The following is a 23105-nucleotide window of genomic DNA, read 5'->3' as shown; positions in this document are numbered from 1 at the left end:
GCACATACACTCTGTGACCACATGAGAGAAAATAACTTTACACACCAGCATCCAATCGTCTGTATTTGTAAAAAAAAAGAAAAAGAAATGGAAGGCTGACAGGACGGATTCAAGACACTAGTTAGCCAGTTAGCACATTAACAACACAACCAGATATTGAAAGAACAAATTATATTTTCTGTGCACTAGTAAACAATAACAAACAATTACAAATTATTTTTGCTATAGACAGGGTTCCCACGGTTCCAATTCCTGGAGGTTATCAAGTTATTTTGTAGGCCTGGAAATGGTTTTGAATTCACAGAATGTTTTGTCAAAGTTTTAAATATGCATTGCTTTGGCTGTTGTTTGAAATATATTCATAATAATCCAAAACGTATTGAACATTACACAAAATATGCTACTTGTATTACTAAGTTAACATCTAGTGCTGTACTGCGTAACCACTGAAACATCGCAAGCAACATGTGACACATATAGTCCAGTTGTCTATATATACAGTACAGGCCAAAAGTTTGGACACACCTTCTCATTCAATGCATTTTCTTTATTTTCATGACTATTTACATTGTAGATTCTCACTGAAGGCATCAAAACTATGAATGAACACATGTGGAGTTATGTACTTAACAAAAAAAGGTGAAATAACTAAAAACATGTTTTATATTCTAGTTTCTTCAAAATAGTCACCCTTTGCTCTGATTACTGCTTTGCACACTCTTGGCATTCTCTCGATGAGCTTCAAGAGGTAGTCACCCGAAATGGTTTCCACTTCACAGGTGTGCCTTATCAGGGTTAGTTAGTGGAATTTCTTGCTTTATCAATGGGATTGGGACCATCAGTTGTGTTGTGCAGAAGTCAGGTTAATACACAGCCGACAGCCCTATTGGACAACTGTTAAAATTCATATTATGGCAAGAACCAATCAGCTAACTAAAGAAAAACGAGTGGCCATCATTACTTTAAGAAATGAAGGTCAGTCAGTCCGGAAAATTGCAAAAACTTTAAATGTGTCCCCAAGTGGAGTCGCAAAAACCATCAAGCGCTACAACGAAACTGGCACACATGAGGACCGACCCAGGAAAGGAAGACCAAGAGTCACCTCTGCTTCTGAGGATAAGTTCATCCGAGTCACCAGCCTCAGAAATCACAAGTTAACAGCAGCTCAGATCAGAGACCAGATGAATGCCACACCGAGTTCTAGCAGCAGACCCATCTCTAGAACAACTGTTAAGAGGAGAGTGCGCGAATCAGGCCTTCATGGTCAAATAGCTGCTAGGAAACCACTGCTAAGGAGAGGCAACAAGCAGAAGAGATTTGTTTGGGCCAAGAAACACAAGGAATGGACATTAGACCAGTGGAAATCTGTGCTTTGGTCTGATGAGTCCAAATTTGAGATCTTTGGTTCCAACCGCCGTGTCTTTGTGAGACGCAGAAAAGGTGAACGGATGGATTCCACATGCCTGGTTCCCACTGTGAAGCATGGAGGAGGAGGTGTGATGGTGTGGGGGTGTTTTGCTGGTGACACTGTTGGGGATTTATTCAAAATTGAAGGCACACTGAACCAGCATGGCTACCACAGCATCCTGCAGCGACATGCCATCCCATCCGGTTTGCGTTTAGTTGGACGATCATTTATTTTTCAACAGGACAATGACCCCAAACACACCTCCAGGTTGTGTAAGGGCTATTTGACCAAGAAGGAGAGTGATGGAGTGCTGCGGCAGATGACCTGGCCTCCACAGTCACCGGACCTGAACCCAATCGAGATGGTTTGGGGTGAGCTGGACCGCAGAGTGAAGGCAAAGGGGCCAACAAGTGCTAAACACCTCTGGGAACTCCTTCAAGACTGTTGGAAAACCATTTCAGGTGACTACCTCTTGAAGCTCATCGAGAGAATGCCAAGAGGGTGCAAAGCAGTAATCAGAGCAAAGGGTGGCTATTTTGAAGAAACTAGAATATAAAACATGTTTTCAGTTATTTCACCTTTTTTTGTTAAGTACATAACTCCACATGTGTTCATTCATAGTTTTGATGCCTTCAGTGAGAATCTACAATGTAAATAGTCATGAAAATAAAGAAAATGCATTGAATGAGAAGGTGTGTCCAAACTTTTGGCCTGTACTGTATATATATATATATATATATATATATATATATATATATATATATATATATATATGACATATGCAGCCAGTTGGCAGTAGGAATGTCTACTGAACGAATAAAGTTAGCAAGCACTAGTAGTTAACTTATCTGCGATTGCCTGGAAAGTGCATGTTTAAAAGTGTATGGCTGTATCGCTATATAGACTTACCTATTTTAAACTAGCCCGTTTAAATAAAGTCATGGAAATGGGGTAAAATACAGAAAAGTTATGGAAAGGTTTTGTAAATTCATTGGTAAAAGTGTGTGGGAACCCTATAAAGAGCTCAGTGGCTAAAAAACTAATCTTGCAAAGTAGAAAACAAATAAGTCCGCACACCACACAGCTCCCGTTTAGAAGGATTTTAATGCAGAGTGATGTTTCGAGCCTATGACTCTCCTTCAGACTTCTGATAAATGACAGAAGTCGCCATCTTAAATACCCATAGTGCTGCCTGAGCCAGTCATGTGACATGCCACACCTGTTGTCCATATTCATAATAAAAATAAACAAAAAAAAATTGTGTAATATATGTGTACTCCAATATTGTACCAAAGCTACTTTTGATAAATATATAAGGGGAAAATACCAGCATGTACATATTTTATATCCCACATATATAAACAATTTTACAAAGTTAAAGTCATATATACATCTAAAAAACAAATATTGATAGGTCACATTTGCTGCTCAACAGTAGCAGAATGCATTACAGTGTGAGTATATATAAACACAGTCAGGCCACACATGGAAATAAAGGTACATGAAGAAATATATACAAAAGTACAACTCATGTACCCCCAGTAGTTAGTATAACCACAAGGACTGGGGCTGAATAGCCTCATAAAAATACCTCTGTCTGTTTATCTGACCTTAAAAAGAATTTTTAGTGGATACATAACACCACGTAACACCACGGTAGAAAAACATAAAAAGAATATATAGCAGCTCTACTGAGGAAGTGTGAGGGTGATGGAGGTGGAAGGTCCGCCCTCACCAGCATGTTACGTAGGTTAGGAGGTCTCTTATGAACCACATGTGGGGGGGGTTTGAAAAGCAGTTCTTAAGTACATGATCTGTTTCAACAATATGTCAGTGTTTTTAGATGGTATTTTCTGGGCCTCAGAGACAGGTTTATACTGTATAGCAGAAATCACTCTGCGTTCTGTTTCTTTGCTTTTAGTGGTCATAAGACATTAAGTTTGATCTGAGAAACATGATGAGGCCCTTTGAATCTAAGTCTCTTTGTAACCTCTTTGTTTAAAACAGTCTTCAAGCCTTTTTTGTTCGGGTGAAGAAGTCGTCAATCAAGCTTCAAATGGGGCTGATACGGTTGAACTGAGAAAAAAAACTGAGGGTTTTTTTTTTTTTTTTTTTTTAGATTTATTCACAACAGACAGTGAGCAAAGCCCATCATCATTTGAATTTTGAATTTTCTCCAACATGTCTATTAAGTTATGACTGAAATGATGTTGACAGGACGTTTCCTTTTAATGGTGATGCAGCACTATGTTGCTAACTAACATAATAACACAATAATAACTAACTCTGTGTGTGTGTGTGTGTGTGTGTGTGTGTGTAGGAGTGGCTGTGGCCAGTAGGCTACTTCCTGCGTGCTAAGCTCTACTTTGCTAAGAAGCTGGGAGAAGAAAGCTACGCAAAGGCGGTCACCCTGGTGAAAAATGTTCTCTCTCGACATTATACCCACCTGGAGAGGTCTGTCTGTTCATCCACCTACTCTGCTTTGTCTCACATGATACAGTCATAGCTAATGACATCAGCACTGTTGTCCAACATTTCCAAAATGTTCAAGTTTCATTTTTAAAATTATACTGTTATTGGCCATTTTAATGACTGGTATTATTTCTCACCCCATGTTCTTTCTTTTCATCTCTTGTCAAATCTAAAAACTGATCATGTAAAAGTGTTTTCTGTTTCTAACTTAGGAATTAGTAAGAGCTCATGTAAAACATGCTAGTGTTCCTTTCGGAATATTATTGAAGCGCTTTACAATGTTTTAGTTTGTTACGTGCTGTACCATTCAGGAAGGACCATTAAGTGATGTGTAATAAATCATTTTGTTGTTGGTGTGTTGTCACCTTTGACCTGCCCTGTTTCTTCTCAGGTCTCCATGGAAAGGTCTGCCAGAGCTGACCAATGAGAATGGCCAGTACTGCCCATTCAGCTGTGAGACCCAGGCCTGGTCTCTGGCCACTGTGCTGGAGACCCTTTATGACCTGTAAAGCCCCGCTGATGTCATGCAGTCTGACCTCCTGAAGCAGGGGTTTGACTGAAGAGGAAGAAGAAGAAGATGGTCATGTTGAAACACAGACCTTACTTTGAGCAGAAACACACAGGAGCACCAATACTTCCCACACTGAGCTGTCGGTCCAAATGCACCAAACCACTTAGTCCACTGCTGGTGCTGTTTGAGTTTTCAGTGATACAGATTGGATGAAATCTGATTGGATTTTTTTTTAAATGCTAAGCTTCAATTTACATTAATTTATAATAAATACATGTCCAAATGTCAGGTGGGATTAACTGCACCACAGTTTTCCTTCCTGTGAGGTCCCAGCATGTTCATCTGAACTGTGAAGCTCCTCTCATTGAAAATGAGCAGGAGCTCTGCAGCTCACTGCTCTGTGTGTGTTTGTACCCTTAGTTTGTAAATGACAAGCAGACTTCTGTCATTTACTGTGGGGTCTGTCACGGCAATCGTGTCCTTTGATAAAGTTTGTGGTGACAGCTCACAGAAACAACACATTTCATTTCACTTGGTTGTTTCTGGTGATTTTAAAGGAATATTTCACCTGCAAAATGACCATTTGTATTTCAATTACTCACCACGTTACCTGGCATTGGTGAAGAAAACTTTGATTTTCTTGCATGCCTCCACGGTGAACCGAGAATCCAAAAACGGCCAACATTTTTCATAAATTGAAGTAAATGGGGACATTTAATCACAAAACTATAGCAAAACATCTGTTTACAAACTCTCACACAACTTGCCAGTATAATTCAAGTCTTTTTTTATCCAGTCGTATGGTCAGTACTTCCCAAACACGTGTTTTCACTAACACCTTCCTATTTGAAACAAACATTCACCTATGAGTAGCACGCCCTAAGCTAGGCACGCTACTCGGCTGTGCCTGGGACTGTTTGTACTGACGTGTTTTAAATCCTAATGTGCAGGTGAAGTATTCCTTTAACCTCATTAACTGATAACTCATTTTAGTTGATGTAGAAACCTCATTTTTACCATATTTCCCCTGTGACATAGTACATGCTGCATACTTCCAAGTTGAGCCATTATTTAAAACAAGTAGCATTTCCTGAGCTGACATGGTGTCCTTGTTCTTCAGTGTTCACTGTCAGTGCAGTGGTTATACATTTTTAAAGCATTTATGTCAACAATACTGAACAATCTGCTAATCTTAAAGGGAGGGATTTCTTCCTAAAAAGACAACTTTTTTTTTTTTCAGAATGTAAATCTTTGTTTTCTGTATTCTGTCACCAAAAGTAAAAACTCCATCAATTCAGAATCATCTAGAAATCTGACTTTAAACTGCTTGTTAGAAGTAATTATAAACTTACATTTAATCAGATAAAAAAGTAGTCAGTTCATGAAGTGGAAATTGATAGATTTGCTGAAAACTTTCGGCATGGGATGGTTGGCATAGTCAACCTCTGCAAAAACAGTAAATATTCTGTAATATTTTGAATGGATGCTAGAAACCAGAGTCCAGGCCTTTGCTGTTGATATGTACCTTCTATCACTCATTAAACACTGAAGAACTTTGACCCCACAGCCAGTAGTCCAACAAAAAAGGGAAGAACACACTTTTTTGCTGCCTGAGCAGGTGCTTTTATTTAGCATGAATACATGAACAGCATTTTATACTGAACCCAGATACCATGTCACTGTGTGCATTCACACCCTCAGTCCTACCTCCAGCTTGTCACAGTCCAACCTATCCCGACATGTAACAATTCAGCTCACCATGAGGTGACCCATTACAGCCAAAATACTAGGGGCACAGACGCAGCGTGTCACATAGGCGGAGCAGTGTTTTGTTTTTTTTACCTGCTGCACTGACTGTCTCTGTAGTGTCAGCTTCACGGTGTGTGTATTGAGTTTGGCAAGTGATAATGCTGTTGATTATGAAGGGTTCAGAAGCATATAAGCTATATTAACTGGTACTGGATTCAGTAACGGGATCGTTGTAACAACAGGATGTATCAATTTATTTTAATGTAAAATGTAAAAACACACAGTGTTGCTCTGTTGCTTGGCATTGCTTCTGGTATAATGAGGTATTCATTTTTATCATTTTTAAACAGACAGTTGTCAGTAGTTTTTACCTGTTGGAGGGCTGCAGAGCCATGCAGAGAAAAATAAATAGACCAGCTGTGTAAAATTAATGTTGAGCAGTGCAGTGCCTGCCAAGCAAGTGCAGCTTCCGTGGTCAGTGTAGCAGCTTCAGTTGATTATAATGGACGTGCTCTGGTATGGACATGCTGCTACAGCCAAACTGTGACTGCGTTGTGTGTATTTTTAAAATTACAAGCTGTAGCACCAGTGATGTACCAGTTCTCCCAGTTGATTATAACTATAGTTTAAAGGCCCAGGCTCCCAATATAGACCCTCCACCTGATGCCTTTATACACATATAATGGTCTTCCAACTGTTCTCTGTGTCAAGACTTTACCCCCACCAGCCTTGTGATGTAGTTATACATCATTATATCATTCACATGTGTGTTAATGTTCAAACACAGGTTTTGTGCATGAAAACAGTTGTGTTCCTGTTGTGTGTCACCATGCTGTAGATCCCTGCTGCTGGCTTCCACTGTCTTCTGGCTGTACATGTAACACAACACATCAGTGTTTCACACTCACAAAGAAGGAATGTGCTGAGCAAAAACTCAACAGGAGATATACAGTATGAAGTAATTGGTCCTGTAACATGCTGTGAAAGCTCTGTATGTGGATGCTTATCAGTGTCACTGCTGTTCATTGTTGTATCTTTAACCCTTGTGTTTTAAAGTCCTCCTGAGTCCATCACAAGATATCATCTAATCTCCAGTCTAAATGGACTCACTACATTTGAAACCCTCACTCTGTGTGGTAGCTGTCAGTGTTTGGAAGAGTGCCACCTGATACACAATCATCCTATTTCAGTGTGTAAGATGTTCACACTTTCTCTGTACCTGTAAAGTCTACTAACATAAAACACTGAAGCTGAGCTACTGTTTCTTTGTTGAAGAGTAAAATTATTGGTCTAAAAACAAGGGATTATATTCATTAAGCTAATAAAACTAACCAAAATAAAGATCAGTTGTCTGTCCTTATTAACTCCACCAAAGAAAGTTTAGTTTTCAGTATGGTTTTCTTGTTGGTTTGTTCATCAGCAGGATTACAGAAAAACTACGGGACCCATTTTTTTTTAAACTTGGTGAAAGGGTGTAGGGCTGTCAACGAATATTCTAAATTCGAATTTAAATTCGAATTTGAAAAAAAATGGACCTTTGTATGTGAAAATTGATATTCGATTGTGGAGAAGAAAAAAACACCACCGCAGCTGTCCTCTTTGCGAGTGGGCGTTGGCATCAGACGCGCATTTCTCCAGCCTGGTCGACAAGGGTTCTGCTCCCAGCTGTTGTCTCCGTCACCCGGCTTGACACATTCGCTCGCGGCTCGCGCAGAAAATAGACCAGACGCTGAAACGATCGCTGCAGGGCGCGAGCCGGTCACAGTCCGGTGCTTCGAGGCTATTCGCAGCGCTTCTGCGTGCGGTGTGGCCACGGGTCAGAGAGGGGGGGCGAGTGAGAGGTCCGCGGTCGTTTATAACGTAAAGTTATAGATAATTGTTTTATGTGTTTTAATGTGTAGGTATATACAGTACAGGCCAAAAGTTTGGACACACCTTCTCATTCAATGCGTTTTCTTTATTTTCATGACTATTTACATTGTAGATTCTCACTGAAGGCATCAAAACTATGAATGAACACATGTGGAGTTATGTACTTAACAAAAAAAGGTGAAATAACTGAAAACATGTTTTATATTCTAGTTTCTTCAAAATAGCCACCCTTTGCTCTGATTACTGCTTTGCACACTCTTGGCATTCTCTCGATGAGCTTCAAGAGGTAGTCACCTGAAATGGTTTCCACTTCACAGATGTGCCTTATCAGGGTTAATTAGTGGAATTTCTTGCTTTATCAATGGGGTTGGGACCATCAGTTGTGTTGTGCAGAAGTCAGGTTAATACACAGCCGACAGCCCTATTGGACAACTGTTAAAATTCATATTATGGCAAGAACCAATCAGCTAACTAAAGAAAAACAAGTGGCCATCATTACTTTAAGAAATGAAGGTCAGTCAGTCCGGAAAATTGCAAAAACTTTAAATGTGTCCCCAAGTGGAGTCGCAAAAACCATCAAGCGCTACAACGAAACTGGCACACATGAGGACCGACCCAGGAAAGGAAGACCAAGAGTCACCTCTGCTTCTGAGGATAAGTTCATCCGAGTCACCAGCCTCAGAAATCGCAAGTTAACAGCAGCTCAGATCAGAGACCAGATGAATGCCACACAGAGTTCTAGCAGCAGACCCATCTCTAGAACAACTGTTAAGAGGAGACTGCGCCAATCAGGCCTTCATGGTCAAATAGCTGCTAGGAAACCACTGCTAAGGAGAGGCAACAAGCAGAAGAGATTTGTTTGGGCCAAGAAACACAAGGAATGGACATTAGACCAGTGGAAATCTGTGCTTTGGTCTGATGAGTCCAAATTTGAGATCTTTGGTTCCAACCGCCGTGTCTTTGTGAGACGCAGAAAAGGTGAACGGATGGATTCCACATGCCTGGTTCCCACTGTGAAGCATGGAGGAGGAGATGTGATGGTGTGGGGGTGTTTTGCTGGTGACACTGTTGGGGATTTATTCAAAATTGAAGGCACACTGAACCAGCATGGCTACCACAGCATCCTGCAGCGACATGCCATCCCATCCGGTTTGCGTTTAGTTGGACGATCATTTATTTTTCAACAGGACAATGACCCCAAACACACCTCCAGGCTGTGTAAGGGCTATTTGACCAAGAAGGAGAGTGATGGAGTGCTGCGGCAGATGACCTGGCCTCCACAGTCACTGGACCTGAACCCAATCGAGATGGTTTGGGGTGAGCTGGACCGCAGAGTGAAGGCAAAGGGGCCAACAAGTGCTAAACACCTCTGGGAACTCCTTCAAGACTGTTGGAAAACCATTTCAGGTGACTACCTCTTGAAGCTCATGGAGAGAATGCCAAGAGTGTGCAAAGCAGTAATCAGAGCAAAGGGTGGCTATTTTGAAGAAACTAGAATATAAAACATGTTTTCAGTTATTTCACCTTTTTTTGTTAAGTACATAACTCCACATGTGTTCATTCATAGTTTTGATGCCTTCAGTGAGAATCTACAATGTAAATAGTCATGAAAATAAAGAAAACACATTGAATGAGAAGGTGTGTCCAAACTTTTGGCCTGTACTGTAAATGTTTTCAAAGACGTTTATGTTGAAATAAAAATACCTACAAGTAGTTATGTTTCCTTGTATTAATACATATACAAGTATGTTTCCTTGTATTAGTTTGCCCTCTTGTGGACATAATGGGGGAAAAAAATATTCGAATGGTTCGAACCTATGAGTTATTTTAGAAGGAATATTTGAACGTCATTTTTGAGCAATTTTGACAGCCCTAGAAGGGTGTAGCATGGGCTGAGGAAGAACCCATTAAATAGGTAATGGAGTGGATCTGAATCACGAGGGGAATACACAGATTATTTCACTTTCATTTACAATGCAAAATGAGGACATTTTGCCTTGGCGAAATTCCATACATCTGAAAATCCAGTTAATGGTAGTTGAAGTCCATTAAAAACAGAAATGAATGTGTTTAATGAGTTTGTAACACCACAGAGTTCAAATAAACACAAGAAATTTGTGCTCTAGATAAAGGATCAGCGCTCCGTGAATAGGGATGGGAATTGATAGGATTTTATCGATATCAATGTCATTATCGATTCTGCTTATCAGTCGGATTCTTTATCGATTCCCTTACCTCCTGTGAATTTTCTGTGTAGAAAAAGTAGACCTTACAGGTTTTTGGTGTCAACAACACAAATTTTATGGAGTTTCTATTCTAAACAAGAGATAAGTGCTTGTGTAAGTAAACAAATATGAAATTGGTCCACTGCTGTCATCTAAAATGGAACAAATGAAAGATTATTTGTACAGCATTTGTTTTCATCTACGTCAAATAACGTTACACAACGACAAATGCTTCAGCATGTTGGTGGTCGGGCTGCACGATATTGGGAAAAATTGACATTGCGATTTTTTTGCCCCCAGCAATGTATATTGCGATTTATATATTTTTTTTTAAGGATGCATTATTATTTTCCACCAGATGACTTCAGTAGCTCTACTTGGTGAGAATTAATCATTCTGGAATTATTAGGCTGATATTGCTTTGAATGCAACAGCATAAAATGTACTGAAAATAGGCATCTGTTCAGTGAAACCACCATCTCTTTCAGTGTTTCCCCTATATGCAGCGGCGCACCTCCACTGCTGAAATATACCGTGGCTGCTGATTTTATAACTATACTATAACTACCGTTACATTATTTGGCACTATGGACGCTTCATATCCAGGTCAATTCACACACTTGTGAGTAAAGCATTTAAGAGGAGAAGAGAGGGCTCCATCTTATCTCTTCATAGACTATATTATTTTGTGCGACGGACGCTTCATATAATAACATAACAATATACTATTTATCGTGATATTTGGTGAAACATTTCACCTTATAACGTGATGACTTATTGTTTACACGACGGCATGTCATTTCTGTCTCTGTATCACGCACAGCGGAGTTCGGCCCCGATGCGCGCGCACACACACACACACACACACACACACGTGTGCGCACACACACACAGACACAGGTGAGCACACTAGTTCTGTTTTAGGACTAGATGAAACAATCCCTAGATCAAGCTTGTAGACCTGAGGTTTGAGTGGTGACGACATATCCATCAGAGTGATTGCAAAGCTGTGGTGTTGGGGGGGGTTGGAAGCTTCATTGGGGTCATCAGGTGGGCACCCTCCTTCACTGGTGTTTCGATGATGATGGGCCCACTACACCTCCAGAGGGCTCATCGGCAACGCCTGGCGTCCCAGGTGTGCCCCCCTCTGCTTTCAACCCTTCTAAGCCACTGGTGTTACTTTGGGGCCCAGGAGGTGTCTCGCCTCTTCACCCACAGCCATCGGTTTGCTTGCTCTGCTGCTCCTGAGAGGGCTTTGATGGTCTGGCGTTGGGCTTGGCCTCGAATCCCAAGGTCCCTAAGTAGCCTGATGGTTGACTTGCCCACGAAGCCTCTGCAACCGACTAGAGCGTGGCTCGGGCCACATTTTCCCAAGTCCGAGACAATTATAACCGAGCCTGGCCCGAACCTACAGCACGGCACTGTACACACAGTCTATGGAGCGGAGCCTGTGTTGCGTTCAGGCATTGTCACGTATCCTAAATAACAAATTCCAGCACTTGAATAGGCTATTTATTTTTTATTCCACTAAATTAAACATTTTTTGTTGGTCAGTCATTAAAATGGAAGCAAGTTTTACGTGCATCACTCGGCAATTTAGATGTGCATGCAAAATTCTAACTATTAGAGGCAAAATTCATGACCTTCTGTCCTCAGATAGTACCTATCTAACCTCAAACACAGTTTAAGACCTAATATATATTTAGATTGCTTCTCCCCAATTTCTCTTCAAGAATTGACCGCAGTGATTTCTTCATCTAAATCATCAACGTGTCTCTTAGACCCCATCCCAACTATCAATCAGTCAATCAATTTTATTTATAAAGCCCAATGTCACAAATCACAATTTGCCTCACCGGGCATTACAGCATACGACATCCCTCTGTCCTTTGGACCCTCACAGCGGATAAGGAAAAACTCCCCAAAAAACCCCTTTAACGGGGAAAAAAAACAGTAGAAACCTCAGGAAGAGCAACTGAGGAGGGATCCCTCTTCCAGGACGGACAGATGAGCAATAGATGTCGTACAGAACAGATCAACATAATAAATTAACAGTAAACCGTATGACACAATGAGACAGAGAGAGAGAGAGAGAGACAGAGAGACAGAGACAGAGAGAGATGCAGGACAGACGGTAATGACAGTAGCTTACAACAACATTAATGAAAGTAAAAATATTATAATTAATAATAATATATTAATATCTGATAGTATACATGTGTGACAATAATCATATGTGTATAATAACAGTAGAAGTATGACTAATGATAACAGCAGCAGCAGGGGGCATCTGGCAGGACCATGGCAGCAGCACAACCACACACGTCATACTATCCAGGCACTGCTGCAATACGAGTTAACCTGAGAGACAGTGGAGCACAAAGGCTCCGGAGAAGAAGCTGAGTTAGTGACATCCAGAATGGCCGAGTTAGCAAGATGCAGTAATAGAACACGAGAGAGAGAGAGAGAGAGAGAGAGAAGGAGAGAAGATGCCCGGTGTATTATAGGGGGTCCTCCGGCAGACTAGGCCTAAGTCAGCCTAACTAGGAGCTGGTACAAGGCAAGCCTGAGCCAGCCCTAACTATAAGCTTTATCAAAGAGGAAAGTCTTAAGTGTAGTCTTAAATGTGGAGACGGTGTCTGCCTCCCGGACCGCGACAGGAAGATGATTCCACAGGAGAGGAGTCTGATAGCTGAAGGCTCTGGCTTCTGATCTACTTTTGGAGACTTTAGGGACCACGAGTAACCCTGCATTCTCAGAGCGCAGAGTTCTGGTGGGATAACATGGCACTATGAGCTCTCTAAGATATGACAGAGCTTGACCATTTAGAGCTTTATAAGTTAATAGTAGGATTTTAAATTCAATTCTGGATTTTACAGGGAGCCAGTGCAGAGAAGCTAAAACAGGAGAAATATGATCACATTTCTTAGTTCCTGGTAGTACACGTGCTGCTGCATTCTGAATTAGCTGGAGAGTTTTTAAGGACTTACTAGAGCTACCAGATAATAGAGAGTTACAGTAATCAAGCCTTGAGATAACAAAAGCGTGGACCAATTTTTCTGCATCTTTTCGGGTCAGGATAGGCCTAATTTTCGCAATATTACGCAGATGAAAAAATGCAGTCTGTGAGGTTTGTTTTAAATGAAAATTAAAAGACAAATCTTGATCAAATGTTACTCCGAGGTTTCTTACGGTAGTGCTAGAGGCCAGAGCAATGCCATCTAGAGAAACTATGTCATCAGATAAAGAGTCTCTGAGTTGTTTGGGGCCAAGAACAATAACTTCAGTTTTGTCTGAATTTAACATCAGGAAATTGGTGCTCATCCAGGTTTTTATGTCTTTAAGGCAATTATGAAGTTTAGTTAATAGATTACTTTCTTCTGGCTTCATAGATAAATACAACTGTGTATCATCCGCATAACAATGGAAATTTACAGAGTGATTTCTAATGATGTTACCTAAAGGAAGCATATATAGAGTAAATAGGATTGGTCCGAGCACAGAACCTTGCGGAACTCCAAAACAAACTTTAGTACATAAGGATGACTCGTTATGAATGTGAACAAACTGAAAACGATCAGATAAATAAGATTTAAACCAGCTTAGTGCAGAACCTTTTAGGCCAGTTAAGTGTTCCAGTCTCTGTAGCAGAATTTGATGGTCAATTGTGTCAAACGCTGCACTAAGATCTAATAAAACAAGTACAGAGACGAGTCCTTTGTCTGAAGCAATCAGAAGATCATTTGTAATTTTAACTAGTGCTGTCTCAGTGCTATGATGCACTCTAAATCCTGACTGAAATTCCTCAAATAAATTATTATCATGGAGAAAATCACACAGCTGGTCTGCGACTACTTTCTCAAGGATCTTTGAAAGAAAGGGAAGATTAGATATTGGTCTATAGTTGGCTAACACCTCTGGATCCAGGGTGGGCTTTTTCAGTAGAGGTTTAATTACAGCTACCTTGAAAGACTGTGGTACATAGCCTGTTAATAAGGATATATTGATCATATCTAATATATGAGTGTTAACTACAGGTAAGACCTCCTTAAGTAGCCTAGTTGGGATGGGGTCTAAGAGACACGTTGATGATTTAGATGAAGAAATCACTGCGGTCAATTCTTGAAGAGAAATCGGGGAGAAGCAATCTAAATATATATTAGGTCTTACAGCTGTGTTTGAGGTTAGATAGGTACTATCTGAGGACAGGAGGTCATGAATTTTGCCTCTAATAGTAAAAATCATTACTGCTAAGGGCTAAAGGAATACAAGGCTCAATAGAGCTTTGACTCTCAGTCAGCCTGGCTACAGTGCTGAAAAGAAACCTGGGATTATTTTTGTTTTCTTCTATTAATGCTGAGTAATAGTTTGCTCTGGCATTGCGGAGGCCCCTCTTATACGTTTTGAGACTGTTTGCCCAAATTAAACGAGATTCTTCCAGTTTGGTTAAGCGCTATTCCTTTCAAATTTTCGTGATATTTGTTTTAACTTACGGGTTTGAGAGTTATACCAAGGAGCGAACTTTCTTTGCTTTGTTAACTTCTTTTTAAGAGGAGCTACAGAGTTGAGTGTTGTTCGCAGCGAGCCTACGGCGCTATCGACAAGATGAACACTTCGGGAGAGGTTAAAGTCGGCACGGGAAACCTCTGTTACTGAAGGACTTGGTATTGAATTTTACGACGGAGTAATCATTTCTTAAATTTTGCAACAGCACTATCTGATAAACATCTAGTAATCAAGTAAAAAGAAATCAAAAGTAATCAAATAATGATACGATAGTGAGGGATGGAATTTCAATGCCATACGTCAGAACTAGATCGAGGGTATGGCTAAAACAGTGATTGGGTTCAAGTACACCCTGACTGAAGCCAATGGAGTCTAATAATGAAATAAACGCGGTAGCCAGGGAGTCATTATCAACGTCGACATGAATGTTAAAATCGCCTACAATAATAACTTTATCTGATTTAAGAACTAAACTGGATAAAAACTCTGAGAATTCAGAAACAAATTCAGAATACGGGCTAGGAGCACGGTACACTATAACAAATAAAAGTGGCTGCAAGGTTTTCCAGGTCGGATGTAAAAGACTAAGAACGAGGCTTTCAAATGAATTATAATCTAGTTTAGGTTTAGGGCTGATTAACAGACTAGAGTTAAAAATGGCTGCAACTTCCCCTCCTCGGCCGCTGCCTTGAGGAACGTGGGTATTATTATGACTGGGAGGAGTGGATTCATATCTGATATTTAACAGTCCACATTTAATTCTCCTGTTTTGTCTTTCTGTCACAGAAGAGGTTTTAATTTTTATGAGGTTGTTATGCACAACTCCTCTTTGTTTAATTTTGGATTTAAATAATTTAGGTAGTCGGGGGACAGACACCGTGTGTATAAAAATATGAAAACTATGGCTGGGTAACTGAACTAGAAGCTCAGAGAAGCGTATAGGACTGCGACTCTGAGTCCTGATCTCAGCTCTGGGTTGTCAGGGATTTGAATTACTAATAAAATTTGCCAGGTTCCTAGAAATGAGAGCAGCTCCATCCAAAGTGGGATGAATGCCATCTCTCCTAATAAGACCAGGTTTTCCCCAGAAAGTTTGCCAATTATTAACGAAACCCACATTGTTTGCTGGACACCACCTGGACAGCCAGCGATTAAATGATGACATGCGGCTAAACATGTCATCACTGGTCAGATTTGGGAGGGGTCCAGAGAAAACTATGGAGTCCGACATCGTTTTTGCGTATTCACACACCGAGGCAATATTAATTTTAGTGACCTCCGATTGGCGTAACCGGGTGTTATTGGCGCCGACGTGAATAACAATCTTACTGAATCTACGTTTAGCTTTAGCCAGCAGTTTTAAATTTGATTCAATGTCGCCCGCTCTGGCCCCAGGGATACAATTGACTATGGCCGCTGGTGTTGCTAACTTCACATTCCTCAGAATAGAGCTGCCAATAACCAGAGTTTTATCATCAGCGGGTGTGTTGCTGAGTGGGGAAAAGTGGTTGGAAATGTGAACAGGCTGGTGGTGAGCCGTGAGCTTCGGCTTGGAGCTATGCCTCTGGCGAACGGTTACCCAACCTCCCGGCTGTACGGGTGTTACCAGAGGACCGCTAGCGGAGGCTATGCTATGTGGCTCCGTACCGGCTACAGGGGACTGGCTAACTACCGCAGCTACTGAATGGTTTTCCATGGTGCGGAGCCGCGCTTCTAGTTCACTAAGCCTCGCCTCCAACACAGCAAATAAGCTACACTTGTTACAATTACCACTGTCGCTAAAGGAGGCAGAGGCATAACTAAACATTTGGCACACCGAGCAAGAAAGAGCAGAGGGAGAAGCCATCGCTAACTGTAAAGCTAATGTAGCTACCAAGGCTAGTAATGTTGTTGCAAACAACAGCTAAGAGATTAGCAGGGAAGTCGTAAAAAGGAGGAGAGCTATAAGTGCTTAAACAGAACTATTGTGGGTTAAGACTTGAAGTAGACGTTAAAGCAACTGAAGTGAGAAAGCAAAAAGCAGGCTAGTAGAATTCACCAGAGCAGTACAGAGATGCTGTCACAGAAACACTGGAAATGACACAGCTCGCTTACCGCAATACGTCAGTACGTCAGTAATGTCCACCACGTCAGTAATGTCCAACTAGGCTATTTAAGGAGGTCTTACCTGTAGTTAACACTCATATATTAGATATGATCAATATATCCTTATTAACAGGCTATGTACCACAGTCTTTCAAGGTAGCTGTAATTAAACCTCTCCTAAAAAAGGCCCACCCTGGATCCAGAGGTGTTAGCCAACTATATCCCAATATCTAATCTTCCCTTTCTTTCAAAGATCCTTGAGAAAGTAGTTGCAGACCAGCTGTGTGATTTTCTCCATGATAATAATTTATTTGAGGAATTTCAGTCAGGATTTAGAGTGCATCATAGCACTGAGACAGCACTAGTTAAAATTACAAATGATCTTCTGATTGCTTCAGACAAAGGACTCGTCTCTGTACTTGTTTTATTAGATCTTAGTGCGGCGTTTGACACTATTGACCATCAAATTCTGCTACAAAGACTGGAACACTTAATTGGCCTAAAAGGTTCTGCACTAAGCTGGTTTAAATCTTATTTATCTGATCGTTTTCAGTTTGTTCACGTTCATAATGAATCATCCTTACGTACTAAAGTTTGTTTTGGAGTTCCGCAAGGTTCTGTGCTCGGACCAATCCTATTTACTCTATATATGCTTCCTTTAGGTAACATCATTAGAAATTACTCTGTAAATTTCCATTGTTATGTGGATGATACACAGTTGTATTTATCTATGAAGCCAGAAGAAAGTAATCAATTAACTAAACTTCGTAATTTCCTTAAAGACATAAAAACCTGGATGAGCACCAATTTCCTGATGTTAAATTCAGACAAAACTGAAGTTATTGTTCTTGGCCCCAAACAACTCAGAGACTCTTTATCTGATGACATAGTTTCTCTAGATGGCATTGCTCTGGCCTCTAGCACTACCGTAAGAAACCTCGGAGTAACATTTGATCAAGATTTGTCTTTTAATTCTCATTTAAAACAAACCTCACGGACTGCATTTTTTCATCTGTGTAATATTGCGAAAATTAGGCCTATCCTGACCCGAAAAGATGCAGAAAAATTGGTCCACGCTTTTGTTATCTCAAGGCTGGATTACTGTAACTCTCTATTATCTGGTAGCTCTAGTAAGTCCTTAAAAACTCTCCAGCTAATTCAGAATGCAGCAGCACGTGTACTAACAGGAACTAAGAAATGTGATCATATTTCTCCTGTTTTAGCTTCTCTGCACTGGCTCCCTGTAAAATCCAGAATTGAATTTAAAATCCTACTATTAACTTATAAAGCTCTAAATGGTCAAGCTCTGTCATATCTTAGAGAGCTCATAGTGCCATATTATCCCACCAGAACTCTGCGCTCTGAGAACGCAGGGTTACTCATGGTCCCTAAAGTCTCCAAAAGTATATCAGGGGCCAGAGCCTTCAGCTATCAGGCTCCTCTCCTGTGGAATCATCTTCCTGTTACGGTCCGGGAGGCAGACACCGTCTCCACATTTAAGACTAGACTTTCCTCTTTGATAAAGCTTATAGTTAGGGCTGGCTCAGGCTTGCCTTGTACCAGCTCCTAGTTAGGCTGACTTAGGCCTAGTCTGCCGGAGGACCCCCTATAATACACCGGGCATCTTCTCTCCTTCTCTCTCTCTCTCTCTCTCTCTCTCTATCTATCTCTCTCTCTCTCTCTCTCTCTCGTCCTATTACTGCATCTTGCTAACTCGGCCATTCTGGATGTCACTAACTCGGCTTCTTCTCCAGAGCCTTTGTGCTCCATTGTCTCTCGGGTTAACTCATATTGCAGCGGTGCCTGGATAGAGTGACATGTGTGGTTGTGCTGCTGCCGTGGTCCTGCCAGATGCCTCCTGCTGCTGCTGTTATCATTAGTCATACTTCTACTGTTATTATACACATATGATTATTGTCACATATGTAAACTATCAGATATTAATATATACTTTCAACATATTGTACCACAGTAGCCAGAACTATAATTATAATATTATTATTTTCATTAATGTTGTTGTAAGCTAGTCATTACCGTCTGTCCTGCATCTCTCTCTCTCTCTCTCTCTCTCTCTCTCTCTTTCTGTTTCATTGTGTCATACGGTTTACTGTTAATTTATTATGTTGATCTGTTCTGTATGGCATCTATTGCACGTCTGTCCTTCCTGGAAGAGGGATCCCTCCTCAGTTGCTCTTCCTGAGGTTTCTACCGTTTTTTTTTTTGCCCCGTTAAAGGGTTTTTTTGGGGGAGTTTTTCCTTATCCGCTGTGAGGGTCCTAAGGACAGAGGGATGTCGTATGCTGTAAAGCCCTGTGAGGCAAATTGTGATTTGTGATATTGGGCTTTATAAATTATAAATTTTAATTTAATTAGGGCAAGCCACATCGCAAGCCCCGCGATGTAAATATTGCACACGTGTGCATCGCGATGGTGATGCTTAAAAGATATACTATCGTTCAGGCCTAGTTGGTGGTGTTTCTGCCCTTGCATGTAATTATGGTGCTGCATAAATTGCACGTCGTGCTGTTAGAGTCTTTTTTGGTGAAGTAAAACCACGCTTTCAACCGCTTCTGTCTCTCCGCCATTACATCTTCTTTGTTTTTCAACGTGTTGCTGACTGACGAGCGTGACGTGCGTCATTGACGTAAAGATTTGGCGTAATGAAAAGGATCGATAAGGGTATCGTTAAGCATAAAGGCTAATGATGTGGATGAAATGAACCACTTGTAACCGGTTCTTAAGAGGAACCAGTTCTCGATTCCCATCCCTATCAGTGAATAACCTCCTAAGCCTTATGATAAGCTAATATGGCAAGGCTTCACTATACAGACCAGTGAGCAGTGATAACTAACACGTCTTTGGGGTCATCAGGTGGGAACCTCCTTTCACCAGTGATTCGTCTAGTTGGTCCCACGACACCTCCAGGAGGCTAGACAGTGATCTCTGGCATCCCAGAGACACTCCCCTAATGCAAGCTCTCACTGCTCCCCGCACCAACCCAACAACCTCCTTCACCTTACATTACACATGGCTTTCTCAGCCCAAACAGCACTGCCACCTTCAGCAAACCCAGGCTCGGTTTATGCGAGCTCCAGGTAGTGACAGTGCCAATACTACCTTTCCTAGCACATTCACCATACCCTATTTCACATGCTACATATCATAACTCCAATATAAGCTAAAGTTAAAGGAGATAGAGAAGATAAACTCACAGGCTTTCTCAGCCCAAACAGCACTGCCACCTTCAACAAACCCAGGCTCCGATTATGTGAGCTCCAGGTAGTGACCTTGCCGATACTACCTTTCCTAGCACATTCACCATACCCTATTTCACACGCTACATATCATAACTCCAATATAAGCTAAAGTTAAGAGAGATAGAAAAGATTGAGTCACAGAATCAGCAAACACACTCACCTTGCAGCATGGTCTCAAACAACAGGGATTCAAATAGGCCACTCCCACACTTAAATAACCTTCCTCTTCCTGGATTTTCTCCTGAGAGGACTGATTGGTGGATCTCTCCATCTGATCTCAAGGAGTTATGTACCCTGCCTAGTAGGTCCCCTTGCTGGCCCCCAACTGACATTATTCCTCCTCATCCAAATCCACTGACTAGCTCTGGCTGCTTCATCTGACATTTCCTTTACTGTCTTCCTCAAACTCTGTCCCCGCGCTCCGAGTTCCCCCAGGAGTGAGAGAGCTGATCTTGCTATGAATCCCCTACACCCCACTTCCACTGGAGAAATCCTAGTTTTCCACCCTTGCTGCTCAGCTTCTGCCCCTAGGTCTGCATATCTAAGCTTTTTCCTTTCATAGGCTTCATCAACTGAGTCTTCCCAAGGAACTGTCAACTCAATGAAATAAACTATATGTTGACTCACTGACCACAACACTATGTCAGGCCTCTGCTTGGTACAAACTATTTCCTGAGGAACAACAAGCTTTCCCCCTAGATCTACTTGCATTTCCCAGTCACAAGCACCTTCTAGGCGGCCACACCCTTGCCTCCTTACTAATTTATTCCTTCTGTATGTCTCCCCCTCATGGACAAACTCCTATTCTTAAAACCTTCTGAATTTGCCTGTCTTCGCTTCCCTTCAATGCCCGCAGCTAAACTTTTCAACACCTGGTTATATCGCCATGTATATCGGCCTTGTGACAAGCTAATTTTACAGCCTGACAAAATATGCTTTAAGGTTGCAGTACCTGAACACAATGGGTATGATGGGTCCCCATTTACCCACAGTTTTAGGTTCTGGGGGGTTGTAACATATCGTATGTAGCCCCTACCAGGAATCTAATACGATTCTCCTCCATATTCCACAGGTCCCTCCAACTAAGCTTCCTCTTCTCTGCACTTTACCAATTCAACCACTGTCCCTGCTTAGCCTGGACCACTACCTTTGCACCCCTTAATATGTCCCCCTGTCTACGTATCTGTTCCACAACCAGCTTTCTCTTATCTTTGGGACCTGCTTAAAAGCACTTTGACAGTATTGATTTTGACTGTGTTGTTATAGTGGGTGATTTTAATATTCATACTGATAATCCCAAAGATGGCAGTGCGAAAGAACTTTTCTACATCCTGGACAACTTTGAACTTTCCCAGCATGTAACAGAGCCAACACACAATAAGGGACATATTTTAGATCTAATTATCTCCAAAGGGCTCAACATTTCTGAGGTTGTGGTGACTGATGTTGCCTTTTCCGATCATTACTGTGTTTTCTTTAAAATGGCCATCTCCGCTGACTCCAGTAAAATTACAACAGAGGTAATCAGAAAATGCTATATCAATGAAAACACCTGTACACTATTCACCCAGGATTTTACACCCACACCAGCTCTGCCCTCAGTCTCTGTCAATGATCTGGTTCATAGTTTCAGCTCTAAAGCTATGAATATTATGGACAATATTGCCCCCATGAAGGTCAAAGTTGTCTCTGATAAGAAAAAATCACCATGGAGGAACACCACACGGGTAAAAGCTCAAAAAAGAGAATGTAGAAAAGTAGGACGCAGGTGGCGAAAAACCAAACCAGGTTCATTATGACATCTATAAGGAAAGTCTGCACATCTATAACTTGGAGCTAAAAAGGGTGCGGCAGTCCTTTTTCTCTGAGATTATCAACAAAAATAACAACAATGCACAGACTTTATTTACTGTTGTTGCCAGACTGACAAACCCATCAGCATCAGTCCCTCCTGAACTGCTATCCACCAAGGCATGCAATGACTTTGCTTCTTTTTTCACAGACAAGATTTTAAAGATAAGACAGACAGTCTGTAACTATAACACAGTGACTATTTCACCTGTGCCTCATAAGACTACTCCAGTTAATTTGGCACTTTTTCACCCATTAAATTATGCTACTTTGACAGACATAGTTAGAAACCTTAGGTCCACTACCTGCTGCCTTGACACTGCCTACAAGCTTTTTTAAAGATGTTTTTAACTGCGTAGCATCAGATATACTACAGATAGTCAACTGTTCTCTTCAGTCAGGCCTTTTTCCAACGGCCCTGAAGACCGCAGTCATTAAACCTCTCTTAAAAAAGCCTAATCTGGATGCCTCAGTAATAAATAACTACAGGCCCATATCAAACCTACCATTTTTAGGAAAGATCATTGAAAAGGTTGTTTTTCAGCAGCTTAACACCTTCTTGGAGCAAAACAATTCCTTTGATGCCTTTCAGTCTGGATTTCGAGCACATCACTGCACTGAGACTGCACTTGTAAAAGTTTTAAATGACATTCATCTGAGCAGTGATGCATCAAAGATTTCAGTTCTGGTATTACTAGACCTCAGTGCTGCATTCGACACAGTTGACCATAAGATACTGCTCAACAGACTAGAAAAGTTTGTGGGACTTTCTGGCACTGTGCTAAATTGGTTTAAATGTTATTTACAAGACAGGGAATTCTTTGTGTCACTTGGCAATTATGAATCTGTGCGAACAAAAATTACATGTGGAGTTCCTCAAGGGTCCATTTTTGGGCCTCTTCTGTTCAACATCTATATGCTCCCTCTTGCTCAGATTATGGAATATCATAACATCTCCTACCATACTTATGCAGATGACACACAACTTTACACAAGTTTATAACAGTGTCACCAGATGACTACAGTCCGCTACATCTGCTAAATAAGTGCATTGACGAAATCAATACGTGGATGTGCCAGACTTTTCTACAACTAAACACAGACAAAACTGAGATAGTTGTTTTTGGCCCCAAAGAACAAAGATCAATAGTCAGTGCTCACCTTGACGCC

General features: G+C 41.2%; 1 protein-coding gene across 3 annotated transcripts in view; it reads left to right on the top strand.

Moving 5' to 3' along the window:
• Positions 1–6863, top strand: part of agla (amylo-alpha-1, 6-glucosidase, 4-alpha-glucanotransferase a) — an 82605-nt gene extending 75742 nt beyond the window's left edge. For all 3 annotated transcript variants that reach the window (XM_033650878.2, XM_033650876.2, XM_078172871.1), the window contains 2 exons: positions 3729–3862; positions 4272–6863. In XM_033650878.2, the coding sequence (XP_033506769.2) occupies positions 3729–3862; positions 4272–4389 (252 nt within the window). In that variant the 3' untranslated portion in view covers positions 4390–6863. The remainder of the gene's footprint in view (positions 1–3728; positions 3863–4271) is intronic.
• Positions 6864–23105: the final 16242 nt, after the last annotated feature.

Source organism: Epinephelus lanceolatus, chromosome 12 (genome assembly GCF_041903045.1).
Source record: "Epinephelus lanceolatus isolate andai-2023 chromosome 12, ASM4190304v1, whole genome shotgun sequence".
Taxonomy (NCBI): Eukaryota; Metazoa; Chordata; class Actinopteri; order Perciformes; family Serranidae; genus Epinephelus; species Epinephelus lanceolatus.
The sequence above is the reverse complement of the archived record's forward strand: the minus strand, read 5'-3'. Positions and strand labels throughout refer to the sequence as shown.